General features: G+C 34.1%; 1 protein-coding gene across 2 annotated transcripts in view; it reads right to left on the reverse strand.

Annotated features, from left to right (window-relative positions):
* Positions 1 to 21,335, reverse strand: part of ERBB4 (erb-b2 receptor tyrosine kinase 4) — a gene marked incomplete at both ends in the record, with an annotated part of 1,145,028 nt that overhangs the window by 705,176 nt on the left and 418,517 nt on the right. For both annotated transcript variants that reach the window (XM_081242707.1, XM_081242706.1), the window contains one exon: positions 17,887 to 18,038. In XM_081242707.1, coding sequence (XP_081098833.1) covers positions 17,887 to 18,038 — 152 coding nt within the window. The remainder of the gene's footprint in view (positions 1 to 17,886; positions 18,039 to 21,335) is intronic.

Below are 21,335 nucleotides of genomic sequence, written 5' to 3' on the forward strand. Positions count from 1 at the left end.
TTTTGTAGCTTCTGGGGTTTTCAAAGAAACAAAGAGAATTTGCACATTCTCTAACACTTATTGCTGAAGACCAGTAGAGCTGACAGTGTCTTCAGGTTCTATTTGTCTACCGAGGTGCACAACTGAGACCTGTGCATATCTATTTCCCTTGACACTGGTGGATGCTGTAGTGGATTGCTGGAGAAGAGTTTTCCCACTACTTCCCCAATGTCCAGCCAACAAAGAGCACAACTCGAGCTGCTGACAAAGACCTTAGAAGTTTTCAAACTTTAACTGCAGAGACCCCCTTTTCAAATAAAACCTTATTTAGAAAACTCTAATACATAAGACAGATAAAAGTAGAGTCACTCTGGGTAAAGAGCAGCATGACATAGCCTGCTGGATCATGATTGCCGTTATCTCCTCTCTTTCAAAGGCACCATGGAAAATCATGTGGGGGGCCTCTATTGACCGGCCTGCCTATCTTCACTTCCCTTCCCATGTTTTTTCCATTTTCCTTCCCCTTTTCCTTCCCCTTTTTTCTTTTCCATTTCACCTCGTATTTTTTCTCTCAATTCTTTCTTCCATCTATCTGTCCTTTTATCTTTTCTCTAATGACAAAAATATTAAAAATGTGCTTATTGAACAGGAAAGTTGGAGATTTGAATTACAGAGAAACCTGAGCATTAACTATGTTTCTTGGCTATTTTGCTTTAAAAATATCAGATAAAAATTAAATATGTCAAGGTTACTATGCTGAAAATTATCTATCAACAATCCATACTCTAGAATTCTTTACAAAATAACATGGTAAATGAGAATTTACCAAATAATTTATGTGATTTCTTATTAGAATTATATATATATATATATATATATATATATATATATATAATAGAATAGAATATATAAAGAGAATAGAAATATATGAGGCATACTAAATATTAACTTCATTTGGAGAACAACAGTTTTTGGTTAACAATGTAACCAAATTTAAGCAAAATAGTGATCATGTCAGTATTCTATTTGTTACAACTCAAAAGATTAAAGGGTTTAATTAAATGATTGCCTTGTTTTATTTAAGAATATACATAGAGTTTAAGAGAATGGTGAATCAAATTTTTTTAAAGGAAAGCTGAGTTTTTTTGGTTTGTTTGTTTAAACATTCTCATTTTGTTTATTTATTTATTTATTTACTTACTTACTTACTTACTTACTTATTCTTTTGGCCATGCAGCACAGCATACGGGAACTTAGTTCCCCAACCAGGAATCCAACCTTTGCCCCCTGCAGTGGAAGCACAGTCGTAACCACTGGAAGTCGGAATCAATGTTTTTTTAATCTTAGTGAAAATACCAATTGAAAACATATGAATATTTACCTTTTTATATTCCATGCCTGCATGCCAAAGATTGGTATGCAGTGTTAACTGAGTAAAGAGATTGTTTAGGGATTCTTTTCTTTTCTTTTCTTTTCTTTGTGCTTTTTAATGTTCTTATATTTTAATTTTAAAGCAATTTTTGTTTGTCCACTAGAAAGATAATAAGTCAATGAAATATTTCTTGGAAATATTTGTTCTCTAAAAATTATTTTACTTTTAAAAACATCATTAGAGATCTTAATCATTAAACATTTATGGAGGCTCAATATATGACCGTTAATGTTCTTAACTCTTTACTTGTATTAACTAATTTAAAACTCATTACAACCCAAAAGATAGGTGCTATTAAATTTCATTTTTCAGATGAAGTTAAATATTTTGCCCAAGTTCAATGGGCCCATAAATGAGGGCTCAAACCATGCTATTGACTCTGGAGCCCATAAACTTAACCACAACAGTATAAGGCATATCTAATGTCACACTAAAGCAGCTTGACATTCTATATGATAAGATATTTAAAAAGCAGAAATCAAGTGGAACTGCACTTTGCTAGAAACATTTGACTTCAAAGTTGGGTAAAGAATTATATTTTTGAAATTCTGTTATATGCCAGGCAGTATGGTAGATTCTCTACATTTTGGCACTACATTTGTCCCCCCTGTGGATGTTGTCATTCTTATTGCAAGAAGAAACTGAGGATAAAAAGGTTAAGGAATTTGTTCAAGATCAAATGAGTAGAATTTATCAGACACCAAAATTCTTTGTGTTCCAAAAAGATAATATTTCTCAAAATACCTTGGAACTAGAGTACTCCATTAGAAATTCCCTAAGAAATACAATTTAGATGACTTCTGGTAATGCCACTGGCCCCAAATTATCACCTCCAGTAGAATCCCGTAAACTTAAAGTTCATGGGGAAAATCTAATATGAGAAAATTCACTCCCTTGTTGGATCCTCGTTATAAATTAGTTTGCCAGATCATGCTCTCTCTAAGCTTAGACACCATGTGCATTTGAGTCCAATGTTTCCCAAAGGGTGGTAAACAAGATAATTTCAGGTACACAAAGTCCATTAAATAACACTGGATCACGTTGTGTGAAAATTCTTCCTTCTGATTACATCAAAGAGAAAGTCCCAGTGTGGTGTCTCTGTATCTTTAACAAATCTCTAACTCTTGGCTATTGTCTTTCTCTAAAGGAGAGAAAAAGAAATCCTCAGGCTCTGAGCCTTTGTTAGTCATGTTTTTTCTTTGCATTAATGTTTTATTATTTTACATTTTTGTTGAAGATATTGGAGTTTCATTTTTAGTAGTAATATTTAACTTAATTTTAAAATATATTTATTTATGTAGAAAAATGATTCAATAAAAAATTAAAAGAAAGTAAGAGTACAGTTTCAGGTGGGTAGGAGAAAAATTATGAAGACATTTTAATATTGACTATAGCTGTAAAATACTGTCTTAATCTAATATTTTCATTTTACAAAAGAGAAATAGGAAACTCAGAGAGTTAAATAATTTGCACTGGATTACACCATTAGAGAGTTTAGAACCTAGGTTTTCTGTTTGCCCATTAACTGTTTGAAATAAGCGCTTTGGCAAAAGTGAATCATGAATATATAAGTTTTAAGCAGGAAAGAATAAAGGCACAGCAAGAGCAAGAGTGACATGAGACTTACATGGAGGGTACCCAAAAGCAGCTCAGGGGGTAGATCTAGATGCTTTTTGAGACATCATTCAACCAGGAAAACTGCCAGTCAAGAATGATCCATGAAATGTGGACTAACTCTAGTCAAGATGAAATCTATAGCTGAGATGGTGGCTAATAAGTTTTAACCCTCCCAAGACAAACCACCCAAGCATCTTATCATTTTAATAAAGACTGAGAAGTGAAAAGCATTTAAAACCAAAGAAATGAAATTTTAAAGAAAGCTTAGTGTGTTCAGGGGCCATACTAGTATTTTCTACACCATACTATAACACTCTTCAAATCCCTGTTGGCTGGAACCTAAGTAAAAATAAATAAATTATAAAGGAAAATCAGAAGTCGATTTTAGATAAAGCTATGATTCTAGAATCGCATCAGCTATGCACAAACACCTTGCACTAAATCTGTCACTGGAAGGCTAGAAACGTTACTATCTGCCTTTTGAGAAGTTAAAGTATAATTGAACAGGACAGAGTATCTTCTGGGGAAGTAGCATCACTCTCCAAGAAAATGGAAGATTCAAAAAAAAAAAAAAAGGCCTACATGTTTTCTACCAACTTCCTACCCAATGCACAAAACCCTGTCTCTCCTTTCCTGATCAATCTTGACTGAGTATCCTCCGTGGAAAAGGCAGAATTTTATGATGGAGACAGCGTTTTACAGGTGAATGGATGTGAGATTTGGAGACAGAGATATGGATTCATTTCTTGGCTACATCCCCTTTTTTTCTGTGTTTGACTTTGATAGACTCTGTCCTTCTCTGCAAAATGTTGATAATAATGGCAATGTCATTGTATTATCATGAATATAAAGTAAGAAACACTCAGGGAAGGTAAGAGAATTAAATAACATTCAATGGGTGCCTACAATGTGCCAGGCTCCTTAAATTCATCTTCTCTTTTTTTGCTGCTGTATGGTACCAATGGCCCAATGCCTGGAAAATCCAAGGTGTTCAATTAAGAGTTCTGTCTATTTTCCCCATCTAACAAGGCACCCCATTATATTGTTAGAATGCTCTAATTGTTAGCAAAATTTTTTATTTTAAGCTAAAATCTGTCTCCTTTTAACTTCTGCCTAATTCTATCTTCGGGAACAACTCAAAACTAAGCCACTACCTTTTCTATGAGAGCCCTTCAAATTTCTGAAAACAATTACCATGTTTTCCTTTTGTCCTTTCCTCACCAGGGTCAAAACACCCACTTCTTTCAACTGTTACTTTTGAGGCATGGCTTTCTGGAAACATACTGTCCCAAATGCCTATTATAGACACAATCTAAGCCAGTCAATTATATCCTTAAACTTAGGGCCTTTATCTGAACATAATAGTCCAAATGCAGTTTAAAAAAAAGTTGTTGAATCTGTGCTGAGCAGCTTACTGACCAGTGAATTAGACTCTCCTTTTAGCAGTATTTATGCTAGCAGGATACGTACTTTTTTATTATTTTTTTCTCGCATGGGAGGGAGGGCACTAATACACATGACATGGTTAAACAATTAAATATCATAAAGACTAGATCTATTTTTGTTGGAGAACATATTGTGACAATTCGTTTCGAAGTTTCCTTTTCAGTTAGCCACAGATATAGTATGAGTTCTATAATTAAAATGTAGAAGACATTAATGGGGCTTAATTATCTATAAAGGTAAACTTTGTTATGAGTTCTTAAGTGATTCTCTTCAGAATATTCTGAGTTTAAGGTCTGTCAGCTACTGATGCATGACCTGAGCAAGTCAGTTAACCTTTCTGTGCCTCAGTGCCCTCATCAGTAAAACGGAAGTGTCCTGCTACTTCACAGGGGCAGTGAGAATCATTCAATTAAAAAGACACATTGTGCATAAACACGAAGATACCAAGGCAAAAGGTGCCTTATAAATCTTGAATAGAGGAGTCAATGTTTTTTAAGGTGAAGCTCTCCCACTCAAAATATTAAAAATCTAAGCAATTTGGAAAGCACAGTGGAGTCCATTTAACACATGCTTTACTTACTAGTATATTCCTGTACTTCTGGCTTCCTCTCAGCTCACCAAAATCCACCCTGTCTCCAGACTTTTATTTATTGCTTACTCCTCTTTTCTTCTAAGCTTTTTAATATGGTCTATCCCTTTGTAAAGAACACAACTTCTTTCCTTTTACCATATTCCTCTCTATTTGCATCACACGTTAGTAAACTTGTTCCCTCTGCTTCCTTAGGAAGGACATTTGATTGCTGACCCCATGAGTGCTCACACCTTCCCTACATCCTGCTTCATGGGGAATAATAAAGCAGATGCTGTTGCAACTTTCTCACTGAAACATAGTAAGAACTGAGGACAAAACGCCCAACTAAGTCACACTCCATTGACATCTGATTGTCCTTTAACTGATAAGAAGAAAAATCAAAATGGGACTTTTCCAGAGCAGAGTTATCTGTGAATTTTGTCACCAGGAATGCTTTCAAATTAGTTCCTGAAATAAAAATGCAGCTTCCCATCTTGATTCTAAATGTGTTATAATTACATTCAACAAACACAAGGTTAAGCCAAGTGCTTAACAACTGGGTTATTGTCCCCAAAGACGTAAGTACAACTAATCATTTGGTGAGCTTAACTTCTTATTTGCTGAACCTAATTGCAGAGTTTGAGATAAATGCAGCAGTCACCTAGTCTTTGCAAATGAAAGTTTTCTTGATAAATGCTTTACTAACATTTCCATTCTCTGGCTATTCTCCTAGCCAACTTTTGACTGAGTCCTGACAATGTACCTTAGTTGGGATGCAAAGCACATTTCCATTGAGAAAGTCTTCCTGAAAAACTGATAGAAATTCAAGAAAGCTGCCACCAGATATCTTTGGCAACAACTGGCTCTCCTTCCTTTGTCCCTGTTACATCCAGGACAATACATTTGCCTAAGTACCTAAATTTGAGATCTCAGAGTCTTTTTGTATACTTCTCACCCACAACCTCTATATTCAGTTAGTCATTAAGTCCTATTAAATCTATTTTTACAATGATTATTGAATGTATCTCATGTTTTCAACTGTCACAGCAACCAACTGGTTCCAGGCTCTCATCAACCTAATAATCAAAACTTCAGATATCGAAATAACTTCATACTGCCACAAGATTGAGTTCCCCAAATAATACTTTCACGTTAATAACTGGTCTTGTCTTCACGGGCCTCTCACTGTTGTGGCCTCTCTCGTTGCAGAGCACAGGCTCTGGACGCGCAGGCTCAGCGGCCATGGCTCAGGGGCCCAGCCGCTCCGCAGCATGTGGGATCTTCCCGGACCAGGACACGAACCCATGTCCCCTGCATAGGCAGGCAGACTCTCGACCACTGCGCCACCAGAGAATCCCCAACTGGTCTTGTCTTAAAGGCTCACCACAATTTGGTCCGGGTCTCCCTTTCCTACCTTTATGTCCTACCACCTCCACATTTCTGTTGCATCTCAACTCTTTCCCCTATGCACAAAATAATTCTTCTTTTTGTCTTTTTTAACCTCCACATTTGTATACTGAATAAAAAAATGGAGGAAACTTTCCAAGTGAAAGTACATCTAGAATTCCTTCTCCATTTTCTCTGTTCTTTTATAACTCTTTATAACTCTTATTATTTTTTCACAACTAACAAGTTTTATTTCCTCTACGAATTTTTTAAAAGACTCTATGTACTATTTTCTGTCTGAAGCTTAGGTTTACAACAAAAATGAGCAGGAGACAGAGATTTCTTATATGTCCCTTGCCTCCACACATGCATAACTTCCTCCACTATCAATATTACTCACAGAATGTTTTTTTTTCCTTTTTTTTAAACCAAGGATGAACCTACATCATCCCACATAATCTTCCAAAGTCCATAATTTACCTTAGGGTTGACTGTTGGTGTTTCATATTCCATGTGTTTGGACAAAGATATAATGACATAATTATAAAAGTATATAAAAGTATATAAAGTACAATACTCATCATTATAGTATCATACAGAGTGTTTCCACTGTCCTCAAAATCCCCTGTGATCTGCCTTTTCATCTCTCCCTACCTCACCTGGTTGCACTAGCAACCACTGATTTATTTATTATCTCCACAGTTTTGCCTTTTCCAAAATGTCATGCAGTTGGAATCATATAGCTGTCTCACAGTCCTTGGATAGTTTGTTCTGTTTTTTCAGTCTTTGCTCTCCTTGCTTTTCAGTCTTTGAGGATTCTGCTGATGTATCCTCTAACTCAGAGATTGTTTCCTCAGCCATGTCCAGTCTACTAATAAGCCCATCAAAGGCAATCTTCAGTTCAGTCACATTGTTTTTTTGTTTGTTTGTTTGATGTTTGTTGATCTCTAGCATCTCTTTTTGCTTCTTTCATTTTTTTAATATTGATTTATTTTATTTATTTATTTATTTATTTATTTATTTTGGCTGTCCAGGTTTTAGTTGCAACCCGCGGGATCTTTAGTTGTTGCATGTGTACTCAGTTGCGGCATGCGGACTCTTAGTTGTGGTATGTGAACTCTTAGTTGCAGCATGCACGTGGGATATAGTTCCCTGACCAGGGATCAAACCCAGGCCCCTTGCATTGGGAACGCAGAGTCTTATCCACTGGACCACCAGGGAAGTCCCTGGTTCTTTCTTAATATTTCCATCTCTCTGCTTACTGTGACCATCTCTTCTTGCATTCTGTCTACTTTATCTACTAGAGCACATAGCGTATTAACCACAGTTGTTTTAAACTCCTGGTCTGATAATACTTGCCATGTCTGGTTCTGATGTTTGTTCTGCATCTTCAAAATGTGTTTTTTGCCTTTTGGTATGTCTTGGAATTTTTTCTTGATAGTCAGACATGGTGTGTTAGATATATAAAAGGAGGTGGTGTAAGTAGGCCTTTAGTAATGTGGTGAGGAGACAGGAAGTGTTCTGTAGTCCTATGATTAGATCTCAGTCTTTTAGTGAGCCTATGCCTCTGAACTGTGAACTCCGCAAGTGTTTTTCAGTTTTTTATCTCCCCTTTTTGGTGGGACAGGATGGCTAGAGTGGGGTGGAGTTGGGTATTTCCCTTCCCCGGGTCAGTAAGGCTCTGATAATACCTAGCAGGTTAGGTTCTAGTTAACTAATTTCCCCTGAAGGCAGGCCTTTTAAGAAGAATGACATGTATTTCAAAATAGTTCTTTTTCTCCTCTCTCTGCCAGAAGCCTAAGGGGATTTTTCTCCCACATTTACTGTGGAAATTCATTGAACTTCTGGAGGTAAATCCCACAGTATTATGGAGGCTCCCCTATGACTGGGTGCCCCTGAAGAGTTGTTGATTTTTCAGTCTCTTCAGCGTTTTTATTTGTTGTTAGGACAGAGTGGTGACTTCCAAGCTCTTTATATGTGGAACAGGAAACCAATTCTATGAATATTTTCACGACACCTGCCCCAAACACATCTAAATACATAATATTCAATCATCCATTATTTATCTTATGCATTTTTGTGTGTGTGCTAGGCAGGGTGCTAGGTGCTGGGAACATAAAGAAGGACAAAATGTAGTCCTTGATCTTATGGGGACTAGAGTCCATTCTGGGAATGTCTGTGACATATACTACCTGTACTACTTTTTCAGCATTTATAAGGTTTAGGCTAGGAACTGTTAACTTGTAGTTCTATACTTCTTTGTTAAACACAGTACAACAACTTAGTAAGAATTGGCAGTCAATAAAGATGTGCTAAGTGAATACTTTTTTTTTATTATAAAATCTAAATAGTGAAGTAGATAAATGTGTCTCAAAACATTTTTGTAGGGCTTTCCTCATTCCATCAGCTACCTGCACCGAGTAAGCCTGGGTCTGTTCAGGGTCCCCAACCACAGTGGCTCTCTCAAGGCCCATCTTCTGCCACAATCAATCTAGTTCTGAAATTTAAAACAAAACTTTTTTTTCTATAAAAATCTATTTCCTTTGTTTCAAGTTTTCTAAAAACCTGTTTTCTCTAAGTAACAGCTTTGGTAAATAGTGGGCAGTAGCAAGGCAAGGTGCAAGTGTCTGAACTCTGAGGTGAAAGAACTGGGTCAAAATTCTGGCTTAGCTGTGCGATCCTGAAAATGTCACTACATTTCATCACTTACAAAAGGAGAATAGGGCTTCTCTGGTGGCGGAGTGGTTGAGAGTCCGCCTGCCAATGCAGGGGACACGAGTTTGTGGCCCGGTCCAGGAAGATCCCACATGCCACGGAGCGGCTGGGCCTGTGAGCCATGGCCACTGAGCCTGCGTGTCCGAAGCCTGTGCTCCGCAACGGGAGAGGCCGCAACAGTGAGAGGCCCGCGTACCGCAAAAAAAAAAAAAAAAAAAAAAAAGAATCGGAGAAAAATAAAGCTAATGAAAATGAACATAATTATGAATTTAAAAAAAAAGGTTTTATTTGATTATATTCCAGTGTTTGGAAATTAGAATTAAAAGGTAGCCCACTGCCAAAACGCTCCTAGTTAGTTTTTAAAACTCATATAAATATCATTTGTTCTCTCTCTTTGAACCAAGGTCTTTGCTACTTATAAATAAAAAAGGTGAAGAAATAACCTTTAAACACTCAATTCCCCAGAGCAAAGAGTATCTAAGAATCATAGAGTTAGATGGGTTTGTTATTTACATTTTTCTCTAATTAAGGTTGAAACAAGCCTGTAAATTAATTATACTCACCACTTAAGCCAAATTTAAATACCACAACCCCAAAAAATATTTTAAAAATCTCTGCATCTGCTCAGCATCTTAATAAATTCATTTTTAATTTAAGTATATTTGCAACAAGGGCATTTTTTTTTCCCCTGGAAAATGGATTACAATGTATGAACTTAAAAAAAAATCTTTTATTAAGCAGTTTCATTTTTAATAATATTCTCTTAGAAACATTATATAGGGCTAGTGCACTAATTTGACTCAATCCTAGAAAATAATGGCTCATTTATATATATATATATATATATATATATATATATATATATATATATATATATATATGTATATGTATGTCACTAATTTATATTTATTATATATATGCATATATTTGTATATGTAATAGAATTATAAATTATACTGTTCTATTTGTTATTTCTATTTTCCCCATACTCCTTCAAATATTCAGTTTCTACTAAATGTACATTTTTTATAGATACTATGGAATTTATTTTGTTTTTAATATTTTTAAGATATAGAGAAAACTGTCAAATATATATATTATTTAATATTTCACTTAAATGATTAAGAAAAAAAGTTTTAAAAATATGCTTATATAACTGCCAAAGAGAGAGTATAGACATGTTTCATCTTTTGATTTTTCATGTAGAACTGCTGAAAAGCATCAGGATTTTGAATCAGTGTATATTTTCAGATTAAATAGTATTTAACCTCTGAGAAAAAAGATATATTTTTCCAGGTCAAGTGTAAATTGCACAGCTTTTTCAATTGCAATACAAGTTCTATGATTAGATTTAGTACAAAATCAAGTTTCAATTTAAGATCCAGCTGTAAATATATATGTATAAAATTATATATGTAGTATGTTTAACAGTCCTAGAAATAGCTTTCAGAAACTATCAAAGATTTGAAAATTTCATTTAACCCAGAATGTCTGCTTTGGCCCAAGAAACATCTTAAAATACTATTCTCTCAACTTCATTTTTAGTATTCTCTATCTCACCCAGCTAAGATTTCATCAACTAAAGACAGCAAATATGTTGTATTTTACCACAAATGTAGTTTTACACAAAATTCAAACAGAAAGAGAAATTAAAAAGTTATAACACCGTATCTTATTTCACTGCTTGGTTAGCTGACATGTATTTCTTGAAGGTGCAATTTCTTTGAGCCTCATGCTAGTTAGTTCTAAGTATTCTGAATGTTGTGCTTCATAGTTTTCTCTTGCCCTCTGTCCCAAGTAAGGATACAGAAAAAAATATATATATATTTTGTTAAATGAGAAAATAGTTATAGGATACAAATACTTGATATAGGAATCTTACTTATTTGTCCACCATTTAATGGAGTTACAAATATATCACTTATTTATCTTATAAAGCTCTTCAGGAAAACTTGAATTCAGGCTTGTTCTCCCTTTCTATATAATCCAATTAAAATATGTGTACAATTGAAATAGATATGCTGATTTAGAAAATGTTGCCCTCATATTTTAGGTAAATGTGAATATAATACATGTGGACCCACCTTTACTATGCCATAGATATTTAATTTAAATGGTGTTTTCCTCTCCAATTTTTAATGATTCTAGAATATCACTACTTTTCTCATCCTGATTCCAATCAATCTTTCCAACACAATCTCACACAAGTCATTCTATCTGGTACGTAATGATCTAAAAAACAAACATGGATAGGCAGTGATAGCTATTATTTTTTCTTTTTTTTATAGCCACGCCAAGCAGCTTGCCAGATTTAAGTTCCCTGATACAATCTGTGCCCTCGGCAGTGAAAGCATGGAGTCCTAACCACTGGACCACCAGCGAATTCCCTATAGCTACTATTTAAGCAAACTATTTAAGAAAGCATTTTCTAACCCAAAGAAATAAAGTATTTTGTAAATTATCTATTTTAAGAATGAATTTTTCAGTGCAGGGTTTTGCTAAATCATTCTACACAGCAGAAAGTTTAGCGCAGGCGGAGCTCAATGTGAGTGAGTAGGATATTGAAACAACACAAAACAAATACAAATACCATACACTGGTGGATTTAATTTTAGTCATCTGCTTTGAACTGCCAGAGGAGAATAAAAGGTAGGCCCTGAAGCTAGAAGTGGGCTGAAATGTAAATATTTCAGGATTTTATATTGAGCATGACTAGTTGTTCATTCTTACTGGAAACAGCTATGAAATAGGCAAAAACAGGGTTGCTTGTTGCAACCTGAAAGTCATTATTGCCAAGCATCATCCTTGATTTACTGTAACAAAACCATGCTGATGAAGCCAAGGTCTTAGGTTCCAGTGAGCCAGTCTGCATCTTGCAGTCTCTTATTTGCAGACTTATCTGCCTTTCTGCAAATATTTGTCCTTAGAAGAGTAACTATGCGTAAGTATGAAAATGAAGTAATGTATAATAGGTCCATTACCAGCATGGGGAAAATGATGCAAATTTCATGTCCTATGGAGAGTGGTTGAAAAAGCAACATCCTCATACATGGAAAAAAAAAAAAAAAAAAAAAATATATATATATATATATATATATATAAAATAAAAGAGGATGATAGTTCCATAGCATTATAAAATATTATTAACTAAAAGACAAAGATAATATTTAAATTTAAGAATAGGACTTTTCTTTAGTAAAGAAAAAATGAACTATTTATATGATTTCTATAAAGAAATAACACGTTTTATTTTTCAAAACTAGACAGTGTTAGATGGCACTGTTTCTTATATACTCAAAAAACTCCCTATAGCTCTGTCAAATATACAATAAAAGACTTTGTTTTTCAAAATTTGTTGCAGTCCCATTGCAACATGTGTTATTCATTACCTGAGAGTAGATACTTTTAAAAGCTTTTTGCTTTAAAAAACTATACTTTCTGACTCTTTCAAAGTCATTGCCTTTTGCTACCAATAACAGAATATTAATGCTGCTCTTTGAAAAGATATATTAATGTATCAATTTATTTTATTTATTTTTCAGTAATAAAAGACATGTTTAATCATTAAGATTTAAGGTTTCTAGACTGCAGCACGCAGAAGTCCAATGAATTACTGGCACTGTAGTATTCCAGGTCAATGGATCAACTGCTAAATAAATGTATCTCTTCATCTCTTCTTAACATACATTTTTTCCAAAACAATTTGCAAACAACTAAATTCAAGCCACAGATTAAAAGTGATTACCTATTATAACAATGGTTGAAGATAGGTATTAACATTCCTTATATATACTCTACATTATACATCACACTGCTTTACACTTATTTGGTACTCAAAAATTGTTTGCTTAAAATGAATATATAAAACAGAGAAAATATTTAAAGTACAAAAGCTAGCAGGTCAGGCACCTTGTTAGAAGCTCTGAGTTACTGAATGCCAGCAGTAGCAAGGAAGACCAATGAGATGACAAAGGAGAGAAACCCTCAAGAATTTTAATGAGGGTAAAAGGTCTAATGGTTCATTCCCATTACTTGTTATATTTCATCTTGTTTTAGAGAATTCACAAAGTGTAAGACAATAGCACAAAATCTGTGATTTTTATGCCTTGCTGTTTTCTATTATAAGTCTTAACCTTGTGACGGTGACAAAGTACATAGTAAGTAAGTTTTAGGGCCTTTTTCTAGCCAACTATACAGTGTCTCAGGGGTCTAAATTGAAGTACTATTAACTAGATTTTTTTTCCCAAAAAGAAATATAAAAACTTGAGGTTACAACAAAGCTGGGTTAAAAGGTGTATACAGAGATAAACATCAAGTTTGATATAATAAAACCATCTTGAAAGAAGACATTTCAAAGTATTTTAATAACATATATCTAACAAAGATTAAGAAAGTATCTACAAAACATTACAGGGTTGTTGGGTTTTTTTATTATATATAAGCACATCTTCAATCCAATTTCAAAGGCCCACTTCTGCTCTGTTCTTGAGATCTTGGGAGATATACTAGATAAGATATTTTAGTATCAGTGAGAGAAAACAAACTTATCTAGTTTAAGGGAAAAAAGGGAAATCACTTCAAGGCTACTATCAAGTTCCAAGAGTTATCCTATTGACCCAATGGCTGTAATGCAACCAATCTTCAGAAGCAGACTGGAACCTGGAAATGAATGGCTTCCTCATTATTAATTTGGGGTGAATGATCTCTTTCTCTGGTCTCTATGTCAGTTCCAGTGTGTTGGCTCCATTCTGCTGTTTTCACAGCTCTCTCTGACACTCAAACAATGAGGAAAAAACAGCTGTGTTCTGGTACCCAAGTGGTCAAGAAGCTAACTAATATAGAAACTGAATGGTCTTAGTCAAAATTCCAAATCCTCATGGGAGTGGATTCTGATTGACCCAGCCTGTGTCTTATGCCCACACATCTGACCTGTGGAGCTGTCACACTGAAATAACATGAGGAGGGTCCCACATATTTATCTAGGGAACATACCACATACAAAATAGCGATTTATAATTATTATTAAATATTAAGAATAACACATTTGTCCATTAAACAAAGAATTAATGAAAACCTATTATATTTTAGGCACCATTCTAGACACTGACTATTCAGATGGTAAAAGAGGTAAACAGAGTATATGGTTAAACTGCTCTTGTGAATCACAGAAACTAGAGTGATTTCTTACAAAACGAACAACAAAAAAACACTATGACCTTGCTAGTAGAGCCGAAAATAAGGATGGAAAATATTTTTAAAACAAAAATACTTTCTTAATTTCTTAAAGATAGAAATAAATTCCAAAATGAAATTTAAAATCCCTATCTATGATGTCTTTCTAAACACCTTATAGATATGGGTCATTCTTAGAGGAAGGGAAATTGCACATCTCTATAAAAAGCGGCTCAATGAATTACAGTTCTATAAATATATTTGAGGGTTATGTAATCCATAGGATAATTTAATGAAAGTTTACTATTCACTCATACAATTCAAAATTTATCATAAATGATAGGATAATATAACATAACTAGATTTCCTTTATACGGGCTCTATTTATTGCAATGTGTCAATATCAAACAGATTATGTACTTTGGAAGGAAGCTACTAAAAACACAAATGAACCATAATGTAGTTATCAGAAGGAATTAAATTTTATATTAAATGGAGAACTTTTAGCATATTCTAAGGTATAGCTAGAAATAATGACTCATCCAGTGCAGTAGAATGAAGATTTCAGCTAATAGTCCTAACTTTCAGGGACTCACCAAAAAACAGAGAATGGGAATCCAGAGAGTTCTGTCCTAGGACCACTTCTTGGACTAACACTTGTCAATCTCCCTTGACTATTTCATCTTATCCCCAAATGCTAATTTGTCATTGGGCGCTGATGCTTCCTAAATATTTATCTATAGTATAAGGGTCTCTATCTCTCCAATTTAATATTTTATTCCATCCCCCAATTTATCTTTATCCACACTATACTATAAGTTCCATGAGAGGAAGAACCCTGTTTGCTTCATTTGAATGCATGTGTCCAGTATCTAAAGCAATAACACTAGGTACACATTTATTAACTCTGACTTAGGACCTTCATTCTAAGCCTTAACTTATGTTACTCCCATTGGAATGCCCTCCCACCCACCCACTTTGTGAGCCTCTATTCATTTTCTCATGACTCAATCTAAGCATGTTTCTGGTGAAATCTTTCCTGAATCCTTCAGAATTACCCATTCCTTTCTTTGACCAGCACCCACGCTTACCATTAACACAAGACCATGCCTTCATTCTGATTCTGGCTTCTTATTTCAGTCTTGGCAACTAAAAAATTTTGTATGTGCATATATATGTATATATGCACACACACTCATACATACAGTAATTACTTATTACACATCTGTAACCCTCTACAAGACTGCAAGATTGTTGAAACCAAGAACAATAGATTACTTGCTATTGTATCCTTGGGCTAAGACCATTTGCTGAGTAAATGAATATATGTCACTATTAGAAATGATTATTTTCCAAAGGAACAAAGTATAAGCTGTTATTATTAAGTCAAAAACAAAAAGAAAACCTATTATAGTTATCATTAAACAAACATTAAAATTGAGATATGTGCATGAGTTAGTACAAAGTTTATATGAATTTTTAGAGATGCTTCTTAGGAGCCAATAATTACTTTTTTAAAGAAATAACTTATGTCTTGCTTCAAGTATAAATCTTGGTCCTCCTTATTTTATGCTTTCCCAAATCTGTTCATTCTATTAACTTATTTTTTTTACTTCAGAATAGTTCCTAAAAATGTAGAATATCCAAGAGTATAGACCATGATGCCCAAAGATTTATATGCTACTTTCATATTTCTAAGATTAAAATTGACTAAAGTCAATTTTTTGATCATTCAGTTACCTTATAAGGGATTAAGAATGATAAAATAATAAAATATGTAATAATCAAAACAATTTTATGTTATTTATTTTAAAGACTGTTGTAGTACTTATGCTATTTTTTTGTTAAGCCAGTGAAATCTAGAGCAAACAAAGCAAGGAAAGAATAAGAAGAAAAACTAACATCTTAGATTGCCTTTTTAAATTTTCTCATATTATTCTGTTCTAACAGACCATTTAACCTATATCCCCTGTTTTAGAATTCAGCTCTTACTTTTCCTTTTCTACAACATCATTGAGTTTCTTGGCATTTCTAACTAAATCTACAAATCAGCTCATATACCATCAAGTTTTTATTTTGATTTTGAAGAATAAATTCTATCTGAAAATAATCAAGACAGGTTAGAAACTTGCAAGCAAATTTTAATAACTAATACTCAGATGCACTGCTATGAAGAGGTTGTTCTAGGATAGCTTGTATGTGTTCATTTCTTGAAACGGTAGTCCAAAATAGAAAAAAAAAAAAAGTGCTAAGTTCTTTTTAGGTCTTCTCACTCAAGGCTTTAGATAAATTTTTACTATCTACTCTTGATAAACAAAGATGTCATAATTAAACACCATAGCTAATACAAGCTACATAACTTATAGAATTAGAGTTCTATCAACCAAACAATACTATATGGAAACACCTTGATACGGAAATTCCCTATATCAATACTAGTATGATAGTCATTTTAAAAGCAGATATCATGTCTCATAGTGTTATTTAAATTTTGAGGTGGTACATTTTCTGAGGTTGTTATCACTTCTAGACATTTTTATTACATTCAAAGTATTTCAAAATGACTGTTTTTTACTTCTTATCTAAGTATGGAATGATTAAAATTATCATAGTTGTCTAATTTACTATCTACTAAATAGTTTACTGTATCAGTATACAAAACATTATTTACATCTTTATTTGTATAAGACAGTGCTCCTGAGAAGTGTGTAAATAATATTGAAAATAAGATTGAATATATTCTAGGGATGTTATTATTTAAAATAATCTTATTAATTCTTTTATGAAGGATAAATTATTAGTTATACAAAACACTGGATCCTCATCTCACTTCATCAAAGTCTCTTTGAAGTTCGGATTTTCCTATACCTGTTCCGGATGAAGCAAAACTTAAGAAACTGTAGGCATTAAGCCAATAACAGGTTTAACAGAATAAGGATAAATGAGAGACCCAAAAACAAGTCTGTAAAAGGACTTGTCTCTGGGTACCTTCATATATGCACGTGTGCGTTTATATGCATGCATATATCAATTTATATAAGTACTTGTGATTTCCTATGACTATAAATAATTTGTTGGTTTTCAAAAACAGATGTCATTTTTCTTCTAAAGTTAACAGTCTTACTCTCATTATGGTAATATGAAATAGTTTAAAATTTCCAAAGTGACAGAATGGGGCAGAAAAGGAGATTACTAGCTAAAGTTACCAATTCTTATCTGATTGGTCCTCTGATGCTCCTAGCCCACAGCCTAAAGTTTTCCTCTTGTCTGCCATTCAGAAAAAGACACACTTGCTAGAAGTCATGTCCTACACCCTGACAGAATCTTCTATCAATCTTAGGGCAACAGTAACTGTTCTAAACTAGGGTGTCAATCATGATGCAATTGGTACTCTTTTTCTTTTCCTGGGTGTGCCTCGGCATCTCTTCTCTTCTACATGTCTACAGTCATGAACACTGCCAGGCAGGGCAGACGAACATAACCATCAGGTACAAGAAGCTGGTCTGTCTTTATGCATTGTGACACCACTGTGCATTTACAAAGAAAGAAGAGAAAGAGACAACTTTACCCGCAGAAAAGAGAGGTCCCGGTTGTGCTCGATGCTGGTTATCTCCAGGTTGCCCATGACTACCTCACAGTTCTCATAGTATTTGCGCAAGGCTCGGTACTGCTGTTCCAGGTCAGAGAGAGAGCTCAACTTATTCTCTGTTCCTGCACACACTGCCAAGACAAGAAGAAACATGGGAAGTTATGTAAACTTTATATGACATGCACCATGAGAATATTTCCCTCAACTCTCTTCCATAACAATCTACTCCAATTCCCTGAATTAAACTATTTTGAATGTTATTAAGACCCATAACCCAAACACTCATAAATATCTTCACTTTTATTTTTTCCAGCTTTACTGAATTATAATTGACATATAACATTATGTACGTTTAAGGAGTATGCATGCGGTTTTGATACACTTATATATTGCAAAATGATTACCACCATAGCATTAGCGAACATCACCTTCATGTCACCTGATTACCATTGTTGTTGTTGTTGTTGTGTGTGTGTGTGTGTGTGGTGAGAACATTTAAGATTTACTCTCCCAGCAACTTTCAAGTATATAATACAGTATTGTTAACTATAATCACCATGTTACACCCAAACTTATTCATCTTATAAGTGGAAGTTAGTACTTTTTGACAAAAATCTCCTCATTTCCTCATCCCCAAGTCCCTGGTAACCACCATTCTTCTCTTTGTTTCTATGAGTTCAGCTTCTTTAGATTCCACATATAAGTGACATCATACATTTACATTCATAAAATGTATGTACTAACCACAGAGAGTAGGAAAGCATGGGTTCCACAGAAACATATAGCAAGGAGATAAACTTAAAATAATCACATTTGCTGTGGGCATATAAAACATGTAAATACATTTAATTTCACTCAAACAGGATTTTCTTTCAAATTTATAATTTACTCTCTTTTCTACATATGAAAGTAAATCAAAATCGAAAGATGATAAAAGTAACAATTTTATTTTAAAAATATTTTTGTATTGCAAAGTAATCTGATCTTAGTCAGTAAATTTTCTACAGAATTAAAACTTATGCTTTAAGCCCTCAAAAATGCTACCTTTTAAAATAAAAATATTAAACAACTTAGATTGAAACATTTATAAACATACACTACAAAGAGAATATGTACTGAATTTATAAACTTTTATCAATATCAACTGTGTCGTTGTGTATTCATTAGTGTTCTGGGGTAAAATAGACTGTTAATAAATGTTCTCAATCTGCCAACTTTGGGGGGTGGATTTTGAATGTTTATATATAAGCACATGAGTATACACACATCTGTGTTTTTTAGGTTGTGTGTGTATGTATCTTTCCTTTCTTCCAGAAGTCAGTTTCAGTTATTACTTCTCATGGTTTGCATAGCTACCTGAACAATTTAATGCTCCAACTCTACCATTTAATGTACCAATTCTAATCTTCAAAAAACTGAAACAACTCTATTATGAATCTTGTAATAAGTGTGTAAAGTTAAAAAAATGAATTGTGAATGAAACATCTTTGAGTACGTTACATGATATACACCAAACTTGAGACAAGATATATGGAGTAAACACTGAAGACACTAGAAAAATAGCTTAGTAATGTAATGTCAAATATACATTTGTGTGTCATCTCCACAAGAATGACAAAGAAGACATGAGGCTTGATGTGGTGCTCAAGGGGATAAGTTTCAATACAGAAAGGAAAAAAATCTAGATTGGTATATTCTAAATAATTAGGGCCACCATAAAGCCTGCTTTTGCCTATTGACACATCAAAAATAACAAAAATCTGGATCTAAAAGTCTGAAGAATAACATAGACCTCTAACCATAGTGGAAGTTCATTATAAAAACAAAAATAAAACACAAACTCTTCTTGTCTGGATTTCTAAACCTCATCAAACAGTATATTTTCTAGAAATACTCTTTTATAAGTGGAATTGTGTCCTTCTAAGAGATATATTGAAGTCCTAACCCCTGGCACCTGTGAATGTGACCTTGTTTGGAAATATGGTTTATGAAATGAAGGTAGGATGAGTACATTAGAATAGGCTCTAACCCAATATATTCAATGTCCTTCTAAGAGCAAAACACCCTGTGAACATCAAGAGGCACAGGGGGAAAGCCATGTGACCACAGAGGCAAAGATGGGAGCGATGCAGCTGCAAACCAAGGGATGCCAGCAATTGATGGCCAACACCAGAAGCTAGGAAGGGGCAAGGAAAGATTCTATCGTGAGTCTCAGAGGGAGCTTGACCTTACTGACGCCTTTATACTAGACTTTTAGCCTCTAGAACTGTGAAAGAATAAATTATTATTGTTTTAAGCCACCTAGACTGGGGTACTTTGTTAAAGATGCCCTAGGATATACAATCTTCAGACTATTTCTACCTGAAATCTCACATTTAAAGAAACATTAGAAATCACTTCCATACTCCAGAGTTCGATTAGTTTATCACCTTGAAGTTACTCTTCCCATTCTCCCTTCTGAATGTCAGAGTCCTCATACACCATGCTGGAACTCATTTGTTGCCCTTGAGAATGTACTTTTTGTAGTGATAAGGATGGATACAAAGACTTCTAGAACCCTCAATATCCATTCTCTTCTTCCTTCACAGTAACAGACTGCACAATTTTAGCTGGGCTTGTGGCCACCCCAAATAAAGATTACATTTCTCTGCTCCTCTTGGAGGTAAACTTTGCAGGAGACTAAGTTCTAACATGTTGTATGACACCTTCCCAGAACTTTATTTAAAACATGGTTGAAGCCTAACTTTGACTCCTTTCTTCCCCACACCTTCCTCCAGTCTGCTGCCTGGAATGGAGATGTGATGGTTAAAACTTGAACCGCCATCTTGGAGCACAGGAATGAGGCACACACTCTAGAGACTGGCTGAGAAATGAGCTAAAGGAACCAGGATTTTCAAACAAACCTGTTTACATGTTTATTAATCATGTTTATTATCATTAACATCAAGATAATAGTGAATTTTGGTCCTGGCTGCTAAAATATTATATGTAGGAAGGATTAAATTCAAATTAAGTTATATGCTTCTGACCTTAAGTAATTTTAACTATTCTGTCTTGTTGTTTAACTGAATTTATTCCAATCGTAATAAAACTACCAAATCATTCTTGATCATCTGAAAATTTTTCTGGTTCTGTGGAAGTTTCCCTTATTACTTCTATTGATAAGTACAGTAATATTCAACATAAGCAGGAGAACAAGAAGCAATTGATTCTGGTATATGATCCTTCTCCATCAAGATCAAAGTCCCACTTTTTTTTTCAATAAACTGTACAGACTCTAAAAAACACTCCTGAGCCACAATCTTTATTTTTATTGCTCACAGCAGCTTTATAACTTGTAAAATGTCTGCTGAGAAAAGGTACAATTATATGGGTTTATGAAATATAGATTTCAATTATTTTAAATTACAAGGAGGACAAGCTTATAT

Source organism: Mesoplodon bidens (genome assembly GCF_964165515.1).
Source record: "Mesoplodon bidens genome assembly, chromosome: 8".
NCBI lineage: Eukaryota > Metazoa > Chordata > Mammalia > Artiodactyla > Ziphiidae > Mesoplodon > Mesoplodon bidens.